At 39.2% G+C, this 26,375-nt stretch overlaps 1 protein-coding gene across 5 annotated transcripts in view; it reads left to right on the top strand.

Annotated features, from left to right (window-relative positions):
• Positions 1 to 26,375, top strand: part of AFF1 (ALF transcription elongation factor 1) — a 221,290-nt gene that overhangs the window by 152,275 nt on the left and 42,640 nt on the right. For all 5 annotated transcript variants that reach the window (XR_015250360.1, XR_015250361.1, XM_086704632.1 and 2 more), the window contains 6 exons: positions 4,641 to 4,727; positions 5,709 to 5,745; positions 9,192 to 9,243; positions 21,347 to 21,401; positions 21,524 to 21,561; positions 23,590 to 23,746. Coding sequence is in view for 3 of the 5 variants with exons in the window: in XM_086704632.1 (XP_086560758.1) it covers positions 4,641 to 4,727; positions 5,709 to 5,745; positions 9,192 to 9,243; positions 21,347 to 21,401; positions 21,524 to 21,561; positions 23,590 to 23,746 (426 nt within the window). In the remaining 2 variants the exon portion in view is untranslated. The remainder of the gene's footprint in view (positions 1 to 4,640; positions 4,728 to 5,708; positions 5,746 to 9,191; positions 9,244 to 21,346; positions 21,402 to 21,523; positions 21,562 to 23,589; positions 23,747 to 26,375) is intronic.

Here is a 26,375-nt window from a genome sequence, read left to right as displayed (position 1 = left end):
AGGACAACAGATTCTTCCTAGAATTCAGTTCCAGGAAAAAAATAAATTAATTCTCCTCATGAACCTGTATGCTTTCATTTTATCAGAGAAGAATTACATAAACTCTTTAGTTTCTTAGTTTGGCTTCAATTTCCAGGAAATCTAGAGCTAAATTGAATGCTCAAGTACTATAATTGTAATAACTAAGGGTTTTGTTTATTTCTCATTGCTCCTCTTTGGCTTTTAACTTTCTTCCGTGTCAGTGGAAGCATGTTAGTGCTATTCTTGCTTTATCTTTTACTGTAAGTTTTCTGATTTTTTGTGAAGTAGAGATCTGTATGACACATGTACCTATTCATTTGTATTTTCACCGTTCACTTTTCCTCAAAATATATGCTTATCCAATTTTTCCTTTAATTTTTTATTATAAAGTATTAAGTGGGTGGCATTGAAACCAGTAATTCTACTTGCAAAAAAAAAAAAATTTTTTTTTTCAATGTTTGTTTATTTTTGAGAGAGACAGAGACAGGATGTGAGTGGGTTAGGGGCAGAGAGACAGGGAGACACAGAATCCAAAGCAGACTCCAGGCTCTGAGCTGTCAGCACAGAGCCCTACACGGTGCTTGAACCTACGAACTGTGAGATCATGCCCTGAGCCCAAGTCAGGCCCTTAACTGACTGAGCCACCCAGGAGCCCCTCACTTGCAAAGTTTTTGACAAAGGTAGTGTCTAACCAGATGTTCAGATATTTGGAAAGCAGTTCCATCATTTCTGTTTTATAATTTTTGTCCTCTACTTTTATAGTTGGAATCTTCTAAGAAATATCTCTAAGGAAACACACTTTGTACTGCTAAAATTGAACAATTTTTATGAACAAGCAAGTAAGATTAATAATAAACAGGTTATGTTGGTTAAACTTTTGTCTCATCCTCTTCTGATATTTCTGAAATCCTTTGGTGTGATGAGTAATAAAACAACAAATGACTTAGTTATAAAATATGGCCTTAGCATTTTCTTTGAAAGTGTGTGTGATTTGTTTTATAGTTATTTCAAAAGTAAATGCAACAATATAGATTGCTTGTCTTCTGTGTATATCAAATGTTGCTGTTAGATTTTGATGTGTTAATATACTCCTCATGAAATCCCTTATTTAGGATGATGGTATTAGAGTATCAGACAAGCAGTTTTAATTTAATAAACCTATTCATCGTCCCTCCCCTCTCCGCCAGTGTCACTTTCATGGGTTCTTGCTTACCTGGAAAGGCATGAAAGTGAACAGTTAATGCAAGCTACCAGGTGAGTATTTTCATTTGAAAATCATAGGGAGAGCAAATAGAAAGATATCCTGGACTGGGGAGGGGCACAAGCCTTTGCAGAGTGGAGACTTAGAGTCTTTCCCCCTACACTCACCCTCTCTTGGGGGCTCCAGCCATGTTATGTGCACTCCTTGGGCCTCAGTTTCCTTGTTGGTAAAATGAAGGCCCTGGGCTAATAGATGATCCCTAGGGTCCTATCTAGCTCTCACTCTCTAGTGCTGATCCAGGTACTTTCCTCTGCCTCGTGGTTCATGTTCTTCTCTTTTACCAGCAATTTATGAAGATTGCCAGGAATCCTAACACAAATATTTCTGATGGGTGACAGAAGCAGTAAATAGTTTCCTCACAGAAAAAACAATCATAGAAAAATCTTTCTTGGTTCTCTGGTGGAAATATGAAGAGTGGAAGTGTTTTAACAAAGGCCTATAATTCCTGCAGGCTGATGGGGTAAGAAGATAGCAGACAGTACTGGAGATTAGGAATTGGTCACACATGAGTTCCAGACAGCGGACTGTGCCCTCGTGTCCTCAGGGGGCGTAAGGCAACAGCTCGGGTTTTCTACTTACAGTGGCATGGCCTGGACAGCCTCCTGGGGAAGTCAGCACAGTACCTCAGCGCAGCATTCTAGCAATTCTGGTACAGTGAGTGGTAGCACTGTTACTTGTTCATTCATTTTTGCAACAAATAGCCCCTAAGCCTCAAGTACTTTTCTAGGCACTGGCGATGCCACGTGAATAAGACCTAGTTCTTGTTCTAATGGGGATTACAGGAGGAAGATAATTACATAATAAAAATATCAGGTATTGATGAGTGCAGTGATTCCCATAGCAGGCAAATGAAGAGGATGAGCAGAGGAAAGAATGCAAAAAGCCTTGAGGTGGGAACAGGTTGGTGTATTCGAGGAGCACCAGAAGTTAGAGGAAGCAGACAGTGTGTCTAGAGCAGAGTGAGCAAGGTAGAGAGCAAGGAGCAACATCTCCGTGGCACCTGGAAGCTAAGACCCAGGCAGGTGCCACCTGATTTACCCTCATTCGTGTGGTAAGTCATTGTTAAGGTAGGGAGCGAGTTCATGGCCTTGTGTGCAATTCTGGGCAGCCTCCTTGCCTTATGGCCCCAATTCTCCTAAGGCCTAACTCCCTCCAGTAGGCCAGGCATTTAGGGAAGTATATAAATTCTTTCAGGCTGTTGGCAAACAACTTAGGTCCTGAAAGAGTTTATGCATTTTCCAACTGCCTAATTTAATAGCTGGGGCAGCCCTAGGCATTGTGAGCACAATGGACATTTTCTGGGAATAATTGGTAACTAAAAGTCATAGATGCCATTGGGATTCTAAAGAAATTCTTGGAAAACAGAAGGGGGGATACTTTCAAACACCTCAATTAATTATATTTTTATATTGTAGCATTATAATGATCCTGTTCCTTAAAGGATAGTCAAATAAATAAAACAGCAGGGAGCTCGCTTTGGTGCAGTATTGAAATTCTTTCAAAACTAGACTTAATTAAAAGTTGTGATGCTTTTAATTTATTAAGTACTTTTTATGACCATGTATCCAAGCATTTTACATAAATTACCCTCATTCTACTTAGAAAAATAAGTGGTCTTAGTTCACCCCTCACTGAGAACAGAGGTGCAGAGAGCTCAGAGAGCTCAGGGACTGTAGGCTGCCAGGGCTGGTGAGGATCAGTTAGGATTCCAGTCTGGGACTCTGGCTCCAGAGTGGTTGCTCTTTCCATTATATTCTCGGACAGGATTCTTCCTTTGTGCTGAACAAAGCAGATGGTTAGTCAGTAGGCATGGGCATGTCTTCACCTTTAACAAAAATTACTCAAGAAAGCCAGCATCAGTTACTCTTCTTGTCACTGTGCCAGGTCATTTATGTCTGTCCTGGGGTGATAGCTACCAAGAGAGTGGCTGTGGGGAAAGGCAAGGGGAAAAGTGTAGAGTCTGGGAATGGAAATACTTGCTAGAGATCCGTCTCCAGTTGTTCAAGGATCAGATGGCATTTCTGTGGCAATGGAGAGGTTGGTCCACACTCTGAAGAGAAATGCTATAGTATACAGTGTGTTATACAGGTGAAGTAATTCAGCAGGAAATCTGGGGTCACGAGCTTGCTCATAGGGAGTCGCCTGTCCCATCTTTAAGCCAGTTTACCAAGCAAGTCTGAGATGTGTGGGAATGAACTTCTTTCTCTTAGTTAGACTGGATAAGCGAAGGGGCCCACACCCTGTGCTCTCAGCCATCAGCTTCCTGGGACACCAAATCCGGTCATTTCAGACTTCAGTTTTCTCATCTGTAAAACGAAGGGGTTGATATTCATGATCTCCAATGCCATTTTAAGAAATTGTGTGTGTGTGCACCTGCATATATTTGTGATTGGACATATTTAATCTGACATTCTGTTTAGGGCCAGGTTTTTAGCAAAGCAGAGTATAAGTCATGAATGCACTCAGAAAAAAAAAGAATTCATGTCAGGAGATATATATATATATATATATATATATATATATATATATATATATATATATTAATTTGGAAGATCTAAAAATCTTGCCTCCATGAAAATAGTGAATAGAAGTGAAACTTCTGTTGCTGGAAAGGGAACGTAATTTTTAAAGGCCCTTTCCTCCAAAAAAGTTCATATGTACTAATAGTGTGTATCAGGGAAGGGTCAAATCCATTAAAACTCTCCCAAGTGGAACAAGTGACCTGAATTACTTGTTTGCTTAAGTCAAACAGGAAAGTTCTTCTTCCTTTGAACTTAAATAATTCCAGGAAATGCAATAAAGAAGCTGAGGGAGAAAGAACGCATTGAGTAGAGACTCTGTGTTCACGGTTACATAAGCTCTGTTAATACCTATTACTGTTTATATGCTTTATAATATTCAGTGTTAAGACCATTCATGTTCTGCATTCTTGTTTTTCTTCTTTGAACTGATTACTGTTTTGTGAGTTGGAGATCTTTGGTGTTTGAACATAGCCCATTAAGTAGGGTTTTTTTTTTTAAAGTAAAATAACTTTTAAGATTTCACTTTTTATTTACTATCAACCCACTTTAAAAAGCTGGGGCGCCTGGGTGGCTCAGTGAGTTTAGCGTCCGACTTAGGTTCAGGTCATGATCTCACGGTTTGTGAGTTCGAGCCCTGCGTCGGGCTCTGTGCTGACAGCTCGGGGCCTGGAGCCTGCTTCGGAGTCTGTGTCTCCCTCTCTGTCTGCCTCTCCCTTGCTCTCTCTCTCTCTCTCAAAAATGAATAAATGTTAAAAAAAAGTCTTAAATAAAGTTAACTTACATAGCAATAAGTGTTCTATTTATAATTGTTCATCCCTTTCCAAATCTCTTTCCAGGAAATGACCCATTCATGGCCGCCTCCTTTGACAGCAATACATACGCCCAGTACAGCCGAGCCCTCCAAATTTCCTTTTCCGACAAAGGTAATTCCTTACAAGTACAGTAGGCACTGTATCCACATCAGTGAAAAGTCTTAAGTATTGCTGTGAACCAGATTAATCTAGCACTAGCTGTTGGAATCTTTGCAGATAAGGTTAAAATTGCAGTTAATTTAGCGATTAAAATGCTTCATAATATTTTCAGACACTTCACTCTCCAAACTATGTCAGTAAGAACATCTTACATTTGTACCAAGTTTTATAGCTTATGAAAGCATTTAGGACTTTTCAGTAAATTCTCTCATTTGAGACTCTTACAAATGGGAAAACAGAAGTGCAGGGAAAGTAAGTAAGGTGAGTGTCTGATTCCTAGTTCAGGTCTAATACATAAATCTTCCACTTCTTATACTTCCTAATTTTCTTAAAGTTTGATATGATCATCTACATTAGCGCTGGTTTTAGTAACAAGTGGATCAGTTGCTGACTTGCATGTTTCATTGAAGCATTTGTGAACAATGAATTTTAAACACTGCCGTTTTCCTTTGCTTATTTGTACTTTTGGATCTCCTTGGAGCTATAGAAATGGCACCTTCAGATCTGTGTTTTGTCCAGCTTTGTATGCATGTGCATTGTTAATATATTATAGCTATTCCTTTCCATGGTATTGTTTTCAAAAGAGGTTATATCTACCCAAACCAGAATTTGCCATGTTAGATACTTTCCATATTTTCTCATGATAGTTTTTAAAAAATGTTCATTATTACTGGTTTTAAGGTAAACCTTATGCTTTGCATAAAATAAAATAAAATAAAATAAAATAAAATAAAATAAAATAAAATAAAATAAAATAAAATAAATCTATCTTTGCTGTAAGGAAAAGTAAACTCTAGGAAACAGGAGAAGAAATAAAACCTATTTTATGTAAAAATTAGATTTATCAGTGTTCATCAGACTTAGTGGTGATGCCACGTAAGATTTATAAACCTTAGTATTTTGAGAACTGGAGATTTTTATTTTTCTTTCTAGGATTCTCAGCACATCAGTTCTGCAACTCAAAACCAAAGTAAGTAAATTGCGTGGAACTGATTTTTGCATTGAAAAACAAAGCATAGTTTTTACTGTTTTAATATAAGAAAATTAATGAAAAATGGCCTAGCACAGATGAGGGCTTCCTCTGTTGAAAGAATAGGAAAGGAGGGAAAACATAAAACTGTTCCTTGGATGGAATTTCAGATTGTTGCAAAGAGTTAATGAAGAGGTCGTAGTAAAATACTTAACAAATATAATGTGTTATAATTATAACAATTAGCTGTATATATAATTAATATATAATTATATAATTAGCTGATGTGTGCTACACATTTTGAATGTGACTCTCAAAGCATTATAATTCAGGAATTATATATAAGAATAGATTGGGGTATTTTGTGTGGTTCTTGTGTTGTTTTGTTTTGTTTTTTTTCTAAAAAAAAGTAAGAAATTTGTATAAGGAATAGAGCACACAGATGCTTAGTTTCTCCTGTATGTATTCACCCTGTAATTCTTGTTTGTCTCTCTTTATGGATTGTAAATAGTTGGGAATTTAGGGGGAAACAGAAGTAAGCTAACTAGGTCTAGCCTTTCTCTTCATCAGTAACCCCTTGGTTCAGCAAATTTTTTTGTGTCCCAACTACATACAAGGCATTTGAAACCTTCTAAAAATGACTCAGGTATTTGCAGTCATTTAGTTTAGTAATATACGGTGAGCATCCAAGTTACGAAGTGCTAATCTTCAAAAAATCGGGCTACCAAAGTAGGATATGTATGTATGTCAGGAAAAGATTGTTCTTAGATATTTCATGGAGGTGACTCTTTCTCAGATCTCCCCACCTCATTCTTTTCCCTTACTTACATTTTTCCCTTTATTATTCTATTGTTTAAATTACAAGGATGTGGGGAGAGTAGAAAAGGTGAGGAAAGCAAGAAGCAGAATATCCCTTCCTCTAGAATGGGAGTGGGCCCATCATAGCCTGAGAGTCCGTCTGTTCTGCAACTATATTTTGTAAAGGTTTTATTAGGACACAGCCTTACCATTCATTTATTATTATGCTACAAGGTACAGCATGCAAAGTCCACGATATTTACTGTCTAACCTTTATAGAAAAAGTTCGCCATCCCCTGCTCTAGATGTTGAATAAGATCTTCAATGAATTTATTACTGAATTTCCCCTACATGCAGAGAAGTAAACCTGATCATCTTGCCACAGTATTGTATAAGTAGCAAGGTAAAATTAACAGAAATTGGTGGCTTCTTGGGGGAGATGGGGAAATCTTTTTTTCTCAACGTCTTGGCTGCCTATACAGAGACAGATAAGCAGTGAGAGTGGCACAAGTCTTAGATGCATTGCCAGCTTAGCTGTGGACAGGAGTAGTATGTGCCCCTTTTACTTGTTGCTCTCCCTGCTCCCCCTTTGGTAGGTCTGCCGGTCAGGCAGATTGTATGCCTTCCACTGGCTTACAGCTCTGATGATTGCTCAGTCTTGGTTTAGAAAGATTCCCTTTAATTCTTTGTTTGATTTCCTTCTTATAGCAAAAATATAGTTGAAGATGAGCTGGTAAGCACTTTTTTTGGCTGCGGATGGATGGCCCTCTTGGCCACTGGAGTAGCATGGGCTGATTCCCCCTTGTTCTGATACGTTTTCAGACCCTGGCAGGACTCCAGTAGATCTTGGCTCACTAGATGCTTACCCTGGGGTTTTTCCTGCTGCTGCCACTCTGTCTGTTGGTGTTCTGGGGAACCTTGTTCACTTTTGTGAGACTGGCCTTTGCAGGGCCTCGTTGGACCCTAGAAGGGTCTAGTTGTATGTTGGATGAAGAGGGAGTGGATTACGTGCCGATTTAGTGATCAGAAAAGTAGAATTTGACATGTGTTTCTCAAAGTATGCTCAGCAAGAGAATTCAAATTTCTTGAGAGGTTATCTTCAGGTTTTAGAGTCTGTAGAGAATGAGGTATAAGGGTTTTACTTGCATGCCCCAGTATTTATGTTCACAGGTTTGCAAAAACATGACTGCCTGAGGATAACCAAGCCTTGTGGTGCTTAAGACCCAGTGAAGACCACTGTATGGGAGTCCCTGTGATTGTGTTGAAGAGTGACCTTAGCCCCTCCCATTTGTAGTCCTGCCTCCAGCTTTAGCCCCAAGGGGAAGCAGTTCAAAAATATCATGGAAGAGCTGCTGCCACCACGAGGACAGAGTGATTAATTGCAGGGTATCCACATGACATTTTTGGGAAATCTTCAACCGTGTCTTAAAAGGCACCCATATTGCCATTCCACTTCAAGTTCTGTTTCAGCTATTACCTCACACCTAGAGCAGGCTCCCAGCTGGTTCGTTTCCTCCACATTTACTATTTCCCCATTCCCTTCTAGGTTCTATCAGGTGGCACCACTAGACTAATCTTTCTGAGGAATCTGTCATGTTCCTGTTTAGACCTTTGGCGATGTCTCATTGCCTAACAATGTTATAACTTACCATCGTGGCATCCAGTGCCCTCTAAAATTCAGCCTTCACCAATCTTTCTGTGGTGTCCACACCTTTTGCGCCCCGCCCTTACTGTTTCCAAATCTGTGCCATTTTAAATCTTCCCTCTTCTTTGCCTTGGCTCACGCAGTCTCTTCTGCCAAAGGCCTTCCTCACCCTCCTGTCTCTCTGTGGCCAGAGCAGTCATTCTGTCAAAATCTCCCCCATCTTTTGTGACACAATTCATTTTGCTCCTTGCCTAACTTGCCTTCTTTAGTCATAGTCAACAGACCATTCCCTAGATTCCTGGTACAGTTAATTTATATGATTGATTTGTGTACTCATCTCACACTGCCTGGGGTCATAGATATATATTTGTGTGCCTGTCACGTGTTCCTCAGTTAATTGTAAGCTCATCGAGGACAGGATCAAATGCCTTGAACATCTTGTATCTGTGAGGCATTCTGCAGATAGCTGTTGAATAAATGAATGGGGGCAGGTGTTGAATAACGGGGGTACGGATGAGAAGGGGAGCACACTTGACCAAATACAGAGGCTGAGAAAAGGGAGTGCTAGCAAATCACTGAAAGGTAGGTGAGGTCAGACCAGGTGAGAGTGAGTGCCGCCCTGTCATAGTGCTAACACGTGAGCCGCCCCCCACAACCCGACGTCAAGGAAAGTCAGGTTCCAGCACGTAGGAAAGTTACCAGCCATGTGGCAGTGTGTGCTGCAAGCAGTTCTTTTCTGTGTTTTTGCTCTGTTCAGGATTCTTTGATTCTGAGCAAGTCTACTCTAGAGGTGATGTAAGTTATTATATAATGGTGAGATTGTACCAAGTGCGGTGTGTATAGCAAGCACTGTGGTTGACTGAGTTCAAGCATACTAAATGATTAGGTGGAAAAGGTGAGGACAGCGGTGGAGGGACAGCAAAAAAAAAAAAGGGGGGGGGGTTATAAGAAACTCATGAATATATCTCACTGTGTTGCTTTGATCATTTTCCTTTCCCCACAGAACAATATGATACATCTTCAAAAAACCACACTAATTCTCAGCAGGGAACATCGTAAGTAAAATGCTTTTGTTTATTAAGAGTTTATAACGTAACATTGTAATTTCCCACGTAAATCTATTGCCTAGATTTTTTTGCCCTACTGCTTTCAAGTAATGGCTTTCTTTCATGAACTACCACTGCTTTGTAAAAGGAAGTAATACCCTAGATTTATGCTTGGATTAAGTTCTCCTGTTGAGGGTTCAGGTTCCATAACAGAGTTTGCCAAGGGGTTTTCTCAAAAGAAAAGCATTTGAGCTGTTATTTACATATTAACTGTGGAAAATAGAAGGTTTTAGCTTAGTAAAATTCAGTCTCAAATAGCTTTGGCTTTAGGAAACAAATTTGGGGGGATGTGTACAATTTAAGATTTTTTTTTTTGCCACTTTTTTGGCCTAGTTTTAACTAATAAAGAACAAGTCCTGTTGCCCAGCTGTTCTTTATTAAGGCCAAGTAAGTCCAGATACATTTGGGGTTTTTGGAACAGTTTGAAGTACATAATAAAGATTTTTAAATCAGCATTTTGACCTAATTTGTCATTTCTTGATGGTATTAAAGTAATATTTCTTGCTTTTCATACAACTAGGAAGGGTTTTTAGGAACGAGGCGATACTCCTTCAGTATCTAATCAGTAACTGACCAGGAGCTGCCAATCTCCCAGAATTTGAGGTTCGAGCTCCAGCTCTGCTCTGAGCACAGTATTTGTTCCATGTGCTTTGGAAGGAGGCATTGCTGTGGGTTGAATTTTTAAAAAGCTGTGTAGTTGAGGCAAAGAGGTTATTTTATCTTTTCACCGTAACTCTGAATGTGAGACTGGACTCAATCCCTGTTCCTAAGCACCAGCTCCTCAATGGAATTTGTTTTCATTTCTCCAAAGCAAAATCAGAAGGAAAAAAAAAATATATATATATAACATGATTTTTTTTTTTAAAGATTAACCTATTATAGTTTGAAGGGTGGACTTTTCTGTGTGTGTAATAAAAATTATTTTATTTATAGTACTGGCAGATGGTGAACATTTGCTTGTTTTTATTGTCCTTTTACCAGAAAAAAATGTTTAACCCCTATGTGCGTTTTCTTTCCTTTTTTCCCTCTTTTCTGCTGCTGCTGCTGCTGCTGCTGCTGCTGCTGCTGCTGCTGCTGCTTCTGCCTCTTCTCCTCTTCCCTTCCCCCTCCCCTCTGGTGCCCCTCCTCCTCCTCTTTGTCCTCCTCCTCCTCCTCCCTTTTTAATTCTTCTGGCTCCTAAATTCTGAAAGTATGGAATCACTGACTTAGATTACATTGAAAGGAGGAGAGTTTTTAAAACAGTTGATGGCTGGTAGAAAATAGAAATTATAGATCCAGGGACCACAATTGCAATAATTCTGTGGAAGCTCTAACTTCCCCAGGGTTGTACACCTTGTACTCTTTGTAATGGTTGGTAGTAAAGCCCTTTATACAATAAAAGGCCCTTGTCAGTGTCTTTGGGGACTGTGAGGAAGAGGGAATTAAAGAGCCTGCATCCCCCTTGGCAGTAAGATTAGCAGGGAGGAGTTCCCCACGGAGCAGCGCTTGGAGGCAGCAGCACCAAGAGAAGGAAGCCGCTGTGTGCCTGGGCCTGGGGGTAGAGGAAAAAAGGCAACTCTGGTATGAGCTAGGCCTGAGGGCTAGGCAGCCTCAGACTGAGCGGGCCAAAGTTACAGCTTCCCACACCAATTTCCATCAGCTTTCAGGCTTGGGTAGTTGGGTAGACCATTTTCTCTGACAGTTTTGCTCCTCAGAGGAATAGGCAGTTCTCCTGCCGAGTTAAACCACTGAAATCAGAGGTGCCTGAAAGTGTATGGCAGGTAAACTTCTGTCTTGTGACATACATAGTGCTTTCTTCGTAGAACTGTTCATTTGCCAGAAATAAAATCACGTAGGAAAGAATATTTATTATGATCCTGATAGGTTGAAGGAGGGGAGGAAAGCAGGGCCTGTGGAAGGTGAAGAGGAAAAGGAAGCATGAAATAGGAGAGAACGTAGTCCCCAGGCTCAGTAGAATAATGAGGGTGGTATGGCTGTGGTTGGATGGGGGTGGGGCTGGTGGTATCCATAAGTGCCAAATGTACCTCGGGGGGAAAGGAATCACTTCAGTGTCCCAATTAATTTGTAAAGTGCAGTCATAGTTTCAGATTTAGTATGTCACATCTGTTAGTGCCCACGGGTTAATTTGATCTAGCGTCAGCATTAAGGTTCTTTGACATGTAGTTAAACGATTTGAGTGGCACACAGAGTACCAGAGGGATGGCCTAATGTACTTTGAATGTCAGGAAAAAAAAAAATGTTAATTTTGGGGTCTTTTGTACTTTGGTTTAAAAAAATCAATCCAGGTCTTAATGCTTTTTCTTTCAGTCGCAAATATTTTGGAATCCTTAGAAAAGTGGAGTAGTGCATGTGAAAGGAAAACAGAGTGACCCAGTACTGGAGAATAAGTTTGTGGAGAGTCTGTATTAACTCTTAACATCTGTCCAGGCTTGGGGTGGGGAGCAGGGCAGGTCAGCGGGGGCCATTAGCTAGGTGGTGGAAGGATGTAGGTGTGAAAGAAATATGTGCTGAATCCCTTACTTTTTAATCTCTGAAGTTGAAACTCTCAAATGATGAATTCCTTCTGCCAACCTTTGCTAGGGAGTGAATAGCTATGATGTTAGCGCTGTTTGCCCTTAAATTTAGGGGAAGTGGTATTGATTTAAGGCCTCCTGACTTTGGAATCCTTTTCTAAGGCTTAGATCTGTTGAGTTCCCAAGGCAAAGTGTAAGGTATAGCAAAACCTTGGATTGAGAGTAACTCGGTCTATGATGTTCTGCGACACGAGCAAACATTTCTTTTTTATTTTTCTTTTTTAATTTTTTTTAACGTTTATTCATTTTTGAGAGAGACAGAGCATGAGCGGGGAAGGGGCAGAGAGAGGGAGACACAGAATCTGAAGCAGGCTCCAGGTTCTGAGTCGTCAGCACAGAGCCCAGTGCGGGGCTCGAACCCACGAACTGCAAGATCATGACCTGAGCCGAAGTCGGTCGCTCAACCGACTGAGCCACCCAGGTTCCCCACGAGCAAGCATTTCTAGTAAGTTTTAACTTGATAAATGAATGATGTCTTGCAGTACGAGTAGTACATAATGCCGAATGTGACATGATCACAACTGAGCCAGTGGTTCTTGAAATTCACTTTGATACATCAGTGCTTTGGATTACAGACATGTTTCTGGAACAAATTATGCTTGCAAACCAAGGTTTTATTGTATTTCCTTCTTCTATACACTTATGTCCTTTTATAATTCCCTTGTTGTGCAGCCAGATATAGTTGACCAGTGTCATTGTTTTTTGTCAGCCTCTCAAAAGAGATCATGTGTTTATTCTAGAAACTACAAAGCACTTGAATAGGTGTTACCGTGCTAACTTCTTTCTCCCTTCCTACCCTACCTTCAAATCGCAAGTTTTTACTAGAAGGTGTCCTCCTTTATTTTTATTGGTTCCACTTCCAAAATCATCAGTATTTATTGGGACTAAGAGGCAGAAATTAACCATTTTAGCAATTTGCAACTTTTATTACTCACATGGGAAGTTTCTTCTGACATGAGAATATCTGGATATGAAGGCTGGGATTGGGATGGTCCTGGAAGTTTGACAAAAAGGAATTGTGCAAAGTTAATAAAAGCTGGGAAGAGTCTGATACCTTTTTAAGTGAGTCTGAGTTTTCATCTCTTGCTCAAAACATTATTGGTTTTTAAATATCTTGGTAAAAGAACTAGGGAAAACCTATTCTATCAGTTTATTATAATATAAAATCATCACTTCAGGACATTTGACAGTTGAAATGTCCCAGAATGAAGTCTAAAGAAGTGGCTTATCTGTACCAGTTCATCTAAATCATATGTAGCCTAAGGAAATTATTATTATTATTTTTGTTTTTACTATTCGCTGATACACATTTCAGAAGAAGTAGTAGAAATCACCCTAATGTGCATAGCTTATAAATTATCTGTCACTGAGGTCACACTCCTATGGCCTTATTCACAGTTCTTCAAAACAAAGAACAAATATTTGTGCTGGTCACTTATGTGTTGGTAGGACTACATTAAAGTTGAGCATCACAGAATGTAAATGGAGAGCCAATTTTTAATGATAATTCTCAGTACTCAGGACCAGGTGTTGCTGGAGAAGAATATGCTTCATATTCATTCCCAATTTGTCTGATGAATTCGGGGATATTGGTGTTCATAATTATTTTAGTTACCTAGGTATTTTAAGAAGTGTTAGTTTTCAGGAGAAAAGGTAGAATTGTAAAATGAAAGCAAATAAGGATTATAGCATTTTATATTTATTTATTCTAATTAATTTATTTTTTTTAATGTCTATTTTTGAGAGAGAGCATGAGTAGGGGAGGGACAGAGAGAGAGAGGCAGGTAGAGCCCAGAGCCTGACACGGGGCTCAAGCTCCTGAACTGTGAGATCATGACCTGAGACGAAATCAAGAGTTGGAAGCTCACCCAGGAGCCCCAAGGAATATAGCTGTTTTTAAAAAAGGAGTTAATGTTAGCCATGCTATAGAGAAATGAGAATTTATAAAATGGAGTATTAAAGAATTTCTTTAAAAAATTTTGTGTTAAAATTTATTTTAGAGCATAAATTGGGGAGAGAGGCAGGGCGGGGGGAGGGAGGGAGAGAGAGAGAGAGAGAATGAATGAATGAATGAGAATGAATGAATGAATTTAAGCAGGCTTCACACTCAATGCGTGAGCCCATCACAGAGCTCCATCCCGTGACCATGGATCATGACCTGAGCTGAAATCAAGAGTTGGACCCTCAACCAACTGAGCCTCCCAGGTGCCCTGCCCACCAAGAATTTCTACTCTTAAGTGAAAGCAAACAAAAAGAATCTTGGTGTGCAGTATTTTACAAAAATCTGCTTATTTCAGAATTATAGTCCCTCAGGCACATTAAACCAATATTTACAAAATACTGAAACTCCCAAATGTAGAATCACCTCTTTTCCTCATTTGCACTGTGCTGTGACCAGCACCTGGTAGAATTATGGTCTCTTGGAATAATCATTTTAACTCTTAGATTTCTAGCTTTAGTAGATGATATTCTTGAATCCCTTGGAGGGTAATATTTGACTTAACATTCTATACAAGCTCATGCTGGAAACTTGCATAATATTGAAGGGATATTCTGATGAGGCTATGAAATGAAGCATACTTTAAATAATTATAAAAATAATACTAAGGTGCTAGAGGATTGTCCTCTTCAAAGTTTTCACCTTGGAGCTGAATTTTCCCAAATGATCCAGCCACGGCTTAAACTACTTTGGGAGTGCCCCTTTAGGATAAAATATACTGCTATATTTGGTCTTAGACCAAAGATAAATAAAATGGACCAGAAGAATAAATTTATCGCTTGTCTGTTGTATAATAGGTAAGTGTTAGGAAAATGAGTTTCTTCTACAAAAGAAAAATGATTCTCCTTATTTAACATGCTTTAGACCCCAATTATATAAATCTTATTCTGAGGGCTTGGCTCCAGGTGACTTTGGAGATATTTCTAAAAATTGCTTCCATTTATGCATTGAGTGCATAATTAGTGAACACATGCTGTGTGCCTGGTGCTCCTTTAGGGACTTGGAAACAGTGGCCAATAAGACAAAATTCTTGTCTTCCACATCTTGTAACTTAATGCGGGTGGCATGTAATACAAACTTGGTGATGTGATAGTGACAGGCTCAGGGAGGAGTTCTTTTGGGTGGTGGTGAGATGTTTGGGAGGGAGGTCAGGAAAGGTCTCTCAGAGGAGGTAACATTTGATCTGGAGCCTGAATGATGAGAGAGGGAGGCAGAGAACTCCTGCCACGTCTAAAGGGGTTTGATAGATTTTGCAGCAGGCTCTGAAGCCACTTGAAAACATCAGCAAGTCATTCTTAACTTGGGGTGACAACTTTGAAGTAGTTCCTTTGCATATGCAAAAACATGGTTTTAAGGGAGCCCATGAAGGTCGATTCAAGTCTCACTTTGGATCATAACTGCTTATTTACTGCAGTAAGTGACCATAGACTAATTTAAACATGGGTTGAAAGATTGAATAAAATGTTTTAATTTGCTAAGAATCTGTTAGCCGTAAAGGCAGTTTGTACATTCCACCCACTGTGGGATGGTGGGCTATTACTAAATGAACAAGATGTGGTCTACTTGCATAAGAATGTCTATTCTGTCTCATCCTGCATGGGCCTCCAAAGCCCTCTGGTAACTTACCTCTCTACCCTCCCTCACTACCCCTCTTCCTGAATACTCTGGTGTACTTTGCACTGTGGCCACGTTGGCCTCCTTGGCCTCCTTGCTATTTTCTGTGCCCTGATCACTCTACCCTCTATTTGTGCAATGGACGCCACCCCCTTATCAGTGCAGACTTCTTTAACTACCCCATGTAGAAAAGGAACCCGAACCCATCTTTATTCTTTTATTTCCCTCCATAGGTTTTTTACCCATTGAAAAAGTATATATTTAGTTGTTTATTTCCCTTTTCATAAGGGAAAAGTATTTATTTTAGTTGTTCATCTCCTTCTCCTAGACTGTAAGTGCCACAAAACAGAATTTGTCTGCTTAGAGTTGTATCCATTGAGTCTAGAGCAGGGTTTGGCATATAGTAAGTACTAAGAGTAAATATGGAAGGAAAAAATATTACACTTAGATTTGATTAAATATATGCATAAGCAATATTTTTTATTAATTTTTTAATGTTTACTTAGAGCATGAGCGGGGAAGGGGCAGAGAGAGAGGGGAGACAGAATCCTAAGCAGGCTCCACACTGCCAGCACAGAGCCTGATGCGGGGCTTGAACTCACGACCGTGAGATCATGACCTGAGCTGAAATCAAGAGTTGGATGCTTAACTGACTGAGCCACCCAGGCACCCCAATAAGCAATGTTAGCAGGATTTTCAGTGGTAATTTTTCCCGGTTCTTCCTGGTTGTCCAGTATGTCATTCTTGCACTAGTATCTTATGTCATACCTTTCTTTTTTTTTTCTTTTTTTAAGTAATCTCTCTGCCCAACTTGGGGCTTGAACACACAACTTTGAGCTCAAGAATCATGTGATGTACTGACTGAACCAGCCAGGCACCCATGTTACATTTACTGATTTAATCTTATTATTTACTTCAGATTTCCCTTCATTTATACTCTTGTAATTTTTCTCACATCCTTATGTGACCTCAGATAATCTTCACCTCTTCCATGGATTTTAAATCATCTGTTACACCTTTGACAATTTTTACTTAATCAGCCATAACCTCAATTACTACAGTAGATCATGTACTGAGCCACTTTCCCCTCAATCTTGTTTGTCCATAACCTCCCATAGTTCATGAATTTGAGTAATGCCAACACTGTCACCATTTATGGCGAGTTCCCCTTAGATGTAGTGTCACAGCTGCTTGAGATTTGTTTTTTCGATTTTTCATTTAGTGTACGTGGAACCTTCTTCATAATTTGTAATCTTCCATCATCTGCAAAACATTTTGCAGTCCTTATTGCTGCCCTTTACCAGAAAAGGAATCACAGCCTGATTGAATTTTAGATTTGAAGAATTATGTATGTCCACTTTGGAGCCCAGCCTCTTTCTCTTTCCCTGCACTCCATCACCTGTCCTATTCCCAAATCAGTTTTAAGTTTGTGAGATTGTTCAAGTTTACACATTCTCACGTGTTCATTAGCGGTTTCGAAAAAGTATTACTTACCGTTTTAAACACACCTAATACCAGGGTTGTGACTTACTAATTACCGTGAGCTTGCCTTCACTTGCTCTTTCCCCAAAAAAACGTATGGCGTGATCATAGGAAATGTTGAGCCAAAAAATCCACTTATTTACGTCGTTTTGGGGTTTGAGTTGAGATGTTACAGAATATTGGCAGTGAAGTCTTTGGCAAGCCCAGTACTGAGGAATGGGAAAGGAATAAAGGCTTGTCTTGTGTGTCTTCGCACAGTAACAGTCGGGCCGTGAGTCACTGAAGCGCGCCTGCCGGAACCTGTACGTGGCTCTGTCGGCTCTGTGGAGCAGCTGCCTGAAGAATGCATTTGTACAAAGGGGTTTGAGGGTTGTTTGTAACCTTTAAGTGAAAACTCTCCCTCACCAGTAATGTGAAATGTGGTTAAACCTCCGTGTTAGTTCAAAGAGTTGCTGTACCTGAGTATTTGGCTTCTTTTGAACAGTGCTACAGTAGGCCATATGGTGTCCTATGCTTTGAAATAACTGCTTTGTCTTGGCGTTTGGAAGTGAAATTTGTTGTTTCACCAATTTTAAAAGTATATAAGGGTTCTAGTTCATTTATTTTCATAAGGGAAAAATAGTGCATTCATTTTATTCCAACAGGATAATTACTATTTTCTTTTAAATCCAAGTCTTTCAGGGGATTCTGAAGCTTAGATTCCATCCCATCAGGTAGGTTTTCCAGCCCTTGTGTCCTTTATTGGCCAGAGCAAGGGGGTCCTATAAGATGGAATGGCTTTTGCATTCTGGATCCAGCATGTACCAGCCCCATGATCTTCAGCTAGCAAGCTAGATGGCCATTCTGAGCCCATTGCCTCACCCTTAGAATGTGACGGGATGATGAGAGGCAGCCTATAGGGTTGTGAGCAAAGGCAGTGATTATAGAGTTGTGATCTCACAGCGGGCACAGCTATGTGGTACTGTTACTTATTCAGCAAAAGCAGTGCTGTTCATTCAGCCAGCCTTTTAGGGTACCTGCCAAGTTCTGGATATAGAAGATATGAAGGTGAAAATGACTTGATCCTGCCCCAGAAAAGCTTACAGTTGAGTATGTCCCTTGAGCCTTTGGCTCTCTTGACCTAGATCTTACTGGTATGAGTGAGACTGGGTCTAAGAGATTTGATTCCCTTCTAGGGGCACAAAGGTGGTCACCCAGATGTGCTATAATTAGTTTTGCCATTTTCCCCATTAAGGACCTGTTCTTCTACATACGGTATGTGAAGTGCAGTATAGTAATGTACTTGGCCTCAGTCATGCTTGTTAGTGGGACAAACGGGGTTTTAGCAGCTGGTTCCTTTACATTTTTTCTTTATCTCTAACAGTAAAACTTTTACCTGTCATCAGGTTAGATTTTCTCCTAACTATATAGATTCTTTTTTTTTTTTTTTTTTTTTTTTGGGTAAAGTCACAATGGCATTCATGATTAATTTTCTATATTGGCAAAACTTAGTTATGGTTCTTAAGTTAACTTTTTTTGTTTTTGTTTTTAGTGTTTACTTATTTTTGAGAGAGAGAGAGACAGAGCATGAGTGAGGGAGGGGTAGCGAGAGACACACAGAATCCTAAGCAGACTCCAGGCTGTCAGCACAGCCCGATGTGGGGCTTGAACCCACAAACCATGAGATCATAACCTGAGCTAAAGTTGGATACTTAATGACTGAGCCACCCAGGCACCTCAAGTTAATTTTTTTCTTAATACAGATGTAGTACATGTTTGTTATAAAAAACTTTAGAGGTTCCTGTCCCCCTCCCCCCATTAGCATGCTGGTTTATGTTGAGCTACCCATCTGGCGATAATAATAAACTGTGGTTTCTGGAAGATTCCGTGGTTACTTTTGGCAGACACTGACAATATAATATGTTGATTTTTGCATCAGGGTGCCCGGCTGGCTCAGGTGGTAGGGCCCACGATTCTTGGCCTTGGGGTCACGAATTCAAGCCCCACATTGGGCATAGAGCTTACTTTAAAAAAATCTTGATTTTTGCATCAAATTGTATCTTGAATTTTGATTCAGTGGAATACCAAGCGTAAATAACCAGTATATCCTACGTAAGTGATAGATTTTGTTTGCCTATTGGTTTATCATTGCTTTTTGAGTGAATATTTTTTAGAGCTATCTGGAGCAATCTGCCTTCAGAGGCCACTCATCTCTTTAGGTGTCAGACCTGCGGGCCTATTTTGTTATTGCCTACATAATGTTCTGAGGGGGAAATTCTCGGAATCTGGGACAGCACTTTCACAGTCCCTTTCATTCCCTAAGAGAAAGTAGAGCTGAAGGTCAGAACATATATTTTCTGACTTACTTTAGGAGAGTATATTCATGGAAGCCAGGCAGACAGCTTAACAGAGTATCTAGCCCTCTGCTTATAACGGGAAGGTGATTGGATTACATGATCGTTGATATTTTGGGAAGTTAAGACAAACCAGTTTTATGCAAAGAAACTGCAGAGGTCTGTTAACTGTGGTTTTGGTGGTAGTGGCTAACATTGAATATACTTTGTCAGGTTTTTTTTTTTTTTTTCTTTTTTTCTGGTTGCGTTATACCTTTTCAAAGATATATATATCTTTTATCTTTTTTGTGTGTATACCCCAGCCAAGCCACCCTTCAGCACTAACATTGTTGACTTTTTTTCTTACACACCATTGTGATAGCTACTGCCAGGTTTTGCATCTGAAGTCTGTGTTTTTCTAGCCTTATGTCATTAGATAAATATTGAGCAGCACCTCCATTTACAAGTAGCTAACAGCTTTTGTATTTTTAAGAGACTTATCACAGGATAGTTTTCGTACATTTGTTGGTGAAAATAGTTCCTTGGCACAATTAAAACATTGCATGTAGGTGGTCATTTACAAAAGAGCCACATTTTATAATTTATTTTCGTTAGAAAATAGAGTGATTTTACCAAGGATTCCCAAAATAATCATGCCTGCTTTTACTTCATTGGCAGCTAGTGGGTTTGCAGTAAAAATTTTTGGTCAAATTATTGGAGAGGTATTTTTAGAAATACTAAAGGATTGTAACTAATATAATTTTGCTTTTTGGAGCATTTCTTATATACTTAAGCAGATTGGTTTTTTATTTTTATTTTTTCCACCTTCACTAATAACATTTCCTCAAATAGTGATGCTCATAAATTTGGGGGAAGTGGGAACAAACAATTAATTACTGATACATTCTTTTGATTGTAGTTTTGTCCTCAGAAGATGGTAAGAGGGAGGAGATAAGGAGGGGCTGAGAGTTGAATAAACATGTAGGGACTGGAAAATGGCTTTTTTTTTAAATTGAAGTATAATGTTTGTTTTTTTCTCTTAAAAATATTTTTTTATTTTATTTTTGAGAAAGAGAAAGAGAGTAGGGGAGGGGCAGAGAGAGAGAGAGAGAGAGAGAGAGAGAGAGGGAGGCAGAGGATCTGAAGTGGTCTCTGTGCTGACAGCAGAGAGCCCAGTGCAGGGCTTGAACTCAAGAATTGTGAGATCATACCCTGAGCCGAAGTTGGAAGCTTAACTGACTGAGCCACCCAGGTGCCCATGATGTTTGCTCTTAGCACTGAAGTTGATCATAGACCAGAATACCTAGAGATGAGTATTAACTATAACTTTGAGGAAGTGAACTGAGGTTTTATTTTCACCAGAATGATAGCAGTAAGGTTAAACATATTTTCTAGACAACAGTGTTATTGATATTACTACTCTTTCAACTAATGAGTGTTTAAGCAAACGAGAGAATTTGTGGGTGGGGTGAAAAATAAAGTTTAATATTAATAATGTCCCTTGAACAAAAATGTAAGATACCTGCAGTATTTGGTGGCAATGGCCTTGATAGCTTCGTATATCTTACTATATATTGAATTCACATATAACACTTAAGTGCCTTGGCACTCTTCTAAACACTTTACAAATACTCACTTATCCAGTGTTAACTTATTTACTGGTTAATCACTTAATGTAGTTAGAGACTATTGAAGAAAATAGAGTGTATTGTGTATATTTTTTCTGGTAGTCGTTATTGTTTGTTTTGTTTGTGTAAACCTGGGAACTTCAGTCTCCAGGCTGGTCACAAATCCCTGTCTCGTGGTAGTTCTGCTTTTAATGCTCAGAACGTGTGGAAGATTCAGTCTTGAGATAGTAAGGAGCTTGGACTAAACTAGTTTCTGTGTTATAATAGTAAAACTTAACATTTCTGAAAAATAAGGCATTTGATGAATAAATAAAAATTCTACCTATCCCATCTCTCTGTTGTTTTTTTTTTTTTATCATTAAGCATATTTTCTATTTATATACTAAAAGAAGTTAGTAGACACTACTTTAAATCCTACAATGTCTGTGTCCCTGCCCATTCCAGCATGCTCGAAGATGACCTTCAGCTCAGTGACAGTGAGGACAGTGACAACGAACAAGTAAGTTTTGTACACCCCCGTAATACCAGGAATCCTTAAAAATGTAAGCTTTCCAGCTGCTTATCCTAACCTGTTGTTTTGTTCTTTTCCTGGTCCTTCTTGCCCTTATTGTGAATACCTAGAGCCCAGAGAAGCCTCCTTCTGCATCTGCACCTCCAAGGTATTGTATGCGGGCAAAGTGTTTGCGTTTCTCCGTTAGTGCTTTCATAGCTTCTTCATGGAGAAGGACGTGAAGGATCACAGTTAGAAGAAAGTACCTATTTAATTTTTTGGAAGCTTAAATCAGCCAAGAGAGGTTGTTAGCTCTATAAAAGAGAAAGTCCCTGTACCTACCTAGATCATCAGGTTGGAATTTAAAAATTTTTGAGAATTAAAAAAAAATAAGCTTAAATCACTTTCATCAGTATTAATATAACCAGTGTTTAAAAAGTTATGCTGAGGAGCATAATGTTTTTATTTGCTGTTTTCAAAAATTACAAAGCTGAATCATTTCTAGAAATTGTTTTCCATAGTGCCTGTTTTCTCAGTCATGTGAGTTTTCTAGTTGTTTCAGCTGCTTTAAAAAATTGACCTAGAGTGCATTTTAGTGTGATGAAAAATGGCACTGTTTTCACTTTGTAAGTAGCAGCCATATTTCAGAAAATAAGGTGCTTTAGTTTTTGGAAGTGGGAATTATCTGAACTGTCTTTACAATATTTTCCTCTGGTATTGAACTTAATGATTTAATATATTGGTACCTGCCTTCCATGGACAAAGGGTTAAACTATGCTGTAGCTGTTTTACTTCTTGAGATGTGGTCATCCATTCCGAGACGTGCTCAGCAATAAAAACCTTCCTGCCACACAGGTGACGTTACAGTTATTGTGGAGGCAGACCATGTAATTATCGTGTAATTATGTGAGGTTGTCTGGATTCAAAAGCTCTGCTCATTTTCTCTTCTGTTCAGTAACTTCTGGTGGCATAAAATATGACAAAATAGCCTAACTTTAAAGTGGAGGAAGAGAAAATAGGAAAGATGGGGATAAACTAGAAGCAGGAAGCACACTGAAAGTGCATCTCATTCTAATCCTCACTGGCTGAAGCTCTTCAGCTACCAGGGAGAACGGGATCACAAATTTGATGTAGCGTTTTATATGAGGCAGTTACATCATTTGTAGTATAGTGTGCGTGTTTTAAAATTACCTCAACTAGTGACTTTGGTATTTTTTTTTTGTTACTCTATTTTATTTTAATAAAAAAATTTATTTAATAAATCATTTAATATTTTAGGTGGTTGTGGAGGCTTTCAAGATTATAGTTCTGGATTTATTGCCCTGGCTGATCCCATCTGGGACAAGTTTTTAAGATAGGCTGTGAAATTCTGTATGGGCCCAGCAGTGTGATCAGTGTGTTTTCTCCCTGACTAGAATTCTTGCCTTATTCTTAAAACTTGTAGTAGTTAATCTCTACTTCAGCTGGTATTTGGGGGTGGTCCTAAGCCACTCATAAAAAACGGCCTCTTCTATAACTCTGCCCAAGGGTGTGACTGGATTACCTTTGAGGCCACTTTCCAGAGGGGCGCCATTTATATTCAACAGTTTCTGGCTACCATTCGGTTAGTTTTCATATAGAGAACAGAGGGAGGTTTTAATTATAACTTCATAAAATAACTTAATGGATTAATTTATACCCATTTAAAGCAAACACAAAGGGTCAGAAAGTAAATATTTTAGGCTATATGGCCTAAAAACTATTTAGCTTTTGAAACTATTCAGCTCTGCTTTTGTGGTATAAAAGCAGATCTAGACAATACTTAAATAACAGGTGTGGACACGTCCTAATAAAACTTTATTTAGAAGAATAGACAGGCAGTCCATGCCGTGGTTTACTAAACTTCTGATATAAAGTGCTACCATCTAACTTGAATTTTGTGTAGCTCAAAATGTTCTTCAGGAGCAAAATATCCACAAGCTTCTCATTTATGTAGTTATTTGGTGAGCCATTTTAAAGATTTTTCACTGACCGTTTGAGCCACTGTGGGCCTTTCTCTCAACTGGATGATGTGGTAATTTAGTAATGTTAGGTATTATTAAGGCCCTCTCTTTTGAGTAGCAGAAAAATGGTTGGAGGGCAGGGTGGGGTGTGAGTAAAGAGGGAGAAAATCCACCTTGTGAGGTGTCTTCAGATTCTGTCTTCGGTTGCTTTGCAGTGCTCCACAGTCGCTTCCAGAAGCCGCGGCCTCAGCACATTCCAGTAGTGCCGAGTCAGAGAGCACCAGTGACTCAGACAGCTCCTCGGACTCGGAGAGCGAGAGCAGCTCAAGTGACAGCGAAGAGAATGAGCCCCTAGAAACTCCGGCTCCTGAGGTATTGTGTCCCCTCCAGGAGGCAATCTAGGATGGCAGCATTCTGCTTTTGGGGCTAGAGTCTGCTGTGGGCCAGTACTGGCTGTGGACTGAGTGGTTCTGTCCCATGGGGCAACTCTCTCCTACCCCTGTGCTGCGTAGGGCCAGCTATTTCTGTTTATTTCTTACCAAACATTTGGCAATAGAAGTTTGGGAGAGAGGTCTTCTCTCTCCTTCTATAAAATGATAAGTTCTTCTCTGTTGTGGCTAGTGTTGTTTGGAGGAGCGACTCATTAAGAATGTTTGCACACCATTTTCTTTTCCCTTCTATTAAAAAAGACAACTCATTTTTTGTGTGGTTTTTTTTTTTTTTCAGTAGGCTGCTGTTTTAATATTAATGAGAATTCTTTTTGAAATTTCAGGAATGCATGAATTAAGGAAATCAAAAGGAGACAGCCCAATTTAGCATAGGACAGGAACGTGAACTAGAAATAAGTCATCAGAGGTTCTATTTTTGAATCACTAAAAGCCATGCATTAAATTGATGGCAAAGTGATCTTGCCAGGGCTGTGTTTCTTGCTCCCTGTGTTCCATGTAAAACAGGGATAATTGTGTGTGCCTGTCACCCACCCTTGGGAGAAACTGTAAGATAAACAGATGAGACTGCAAATCGCAAGCACGTTTATCTAGAAGACTTATTCTATTTTTTTACTGGATTGTTGAATACAAGAAGTCTAGTAACAACAATCAGGGTTGCCAGAGGCCCTCAAAACGTGGAGTAGCAATGTAAAAATTATACTTGGTGGAAAGGGAAGACCTTTTTGGTGAATGAACTAGACCAGTTTGTATAGAGAAAATTACTCTGCTCATTTTAGATGGGAATCCTGGGAAATGAACCTTTCTGATTAAGAAAGCGTTCAAGTTCCCAATATTTACATCTGTTTAGAAATCAGGGCAGTTCCACTAGAGCATTAACTGAATGCATCTGGAGATAATGTAGTGAGACTTAACAGCCATGTCTGAGGGCAAGGAAAAATAACTGAGTGTCATTTTTTTGTTAGACATGAATTTATGTCTGGCACAGACTAAATGCTCAATAAATATTTTTTTGGAGTGAATAAACATGAATCAGCATTAACTGTACTTAAAATGCCTTGCAGATTTTAGAAACTACTCTATGTGTTTCTGGGGGCTGTTTCCTTGTGTGATTCTAATTACTGTTGAAATAATTATTCTGTGCATCAGGGAAAAGATACTGAAAATGCTTTGTAGACAAATTGCTTGTTCCCTGCTTATAAGAACTTTGCTTTATGTCTCCTTATTCAATTAGAAAAATCTTCATGCTTGTTTGGTTACTAAAAGAAGGAAGAGAATTGAATTAAATAATAAAATTCAGTTCAAATAAAATGGAAATGGTACAGATTTGGCTGAATAATTGAAACTTGAAAGAAAAATTTCATCTAGCATTTATATTAATGAAACCATTATATTTTGTTGTTCAAAAGTTACTGGAAAAGATTGAGACTTTTTGAAAAAATAAATGTTCCCATCCTACTTTATTTTTTTAAATTGCCTTACCAAACAGGCTCATATTTGCACATTTGGGCTGATGAGCAAGTCTAGATTTGGGTGCAGTTTATATGTCATGTACTGAGATGTCACCAGAAATAATTTGTCTTTGTGTAGATTTTAAACCTTTAATTCCCATCCCCACCCCCCGGTGTATTTAACTACCTTTTTTCCTTTTATTTTTTATTTATTTATATATTTTTTTTAAGTTTTTTTTTTTTTTTTTAATGTTTATTTTTGAGAGAGAGTGAGACAGAGTGTGAGCAGGCAAGGGGCAGAGAGAAAGGGAGACGCAGGCTCCAGGCTCCGAGGTGTCAGCACAGAACCCCACGCAAGGCTTGAACTCACGAACTGCAAGATCATGACCTGAGCCGAAGTCGGACGCTTAACTGACTGAGCCACCCAGGCGCCCCATACCTTCTTTTCTTTTCAAAGAAACACCTGCATTATTGTAAATCTCATGTGTGAGAGAATTTTTTTTTTAAGTTTATTTATTTACTTTGAGAGAGACTGAGATAGTGCGAGCAGGGGAGGGCCAGAGGAAGAGAGAGAAAGAGAGAGAGAGAGGATGAAACCCACGCAGCTGAAACTCCAGCTATGGAGCCCAACACGGGGCTTGAGCTCAAACACCGTGAGATCGTGACCTGAGCCGAAACCAAGACTCAGATGATTAACCGACTGAGCCACCCAGCCGCCCCATCACCCTTTTTTGAAATCTATTTTTAATGCTGAGATTTGTGCTTGTTATGGCTCCATTTTAAATCCATTTGATAAAGTAGTCCAGTGATCTTAGGTGATCTGAAATGCCGTATGCCCACCAATGGGCTGGCAATTTGGGGGAAGCTGCTTTTGGTGTCTGCTTTATAGTGTGAATCGAAATGTAAATCTCAGCTTTTCCAAATATATGGGACACATCGTCTTTTTACTGCTTACGTTAAGAAAAAATGATTCTATTCTCCGTTATTCAAGGATCTACTTGGTCTTCTAACATAGATTCATTGTCCCGCTTTGTTTATAGTGAAACGCCTTTGTTGATTTGCCTCCCATATGCTCTTGGTATTTTTTAATGAGGTATTTGACTT

This window comes from Puma concolor, chromosome B1, assembly GCF_028749965.1.
Source record: "Puma concolor isolate L17-30 chromosome B1, mPumCon1.1.hap2, whole genome shotgun sequence".
Taxonomy (NCBI): Eukaryota; Metazoa; Chordata; class Mammalia; order Carnivora; family Felidae; genus Puma; species Puma concolor.
Note: the sequence above shows the minus strand (reverse complement) of the source record. Positions and strands in the feature narration are given on the sequence as shown.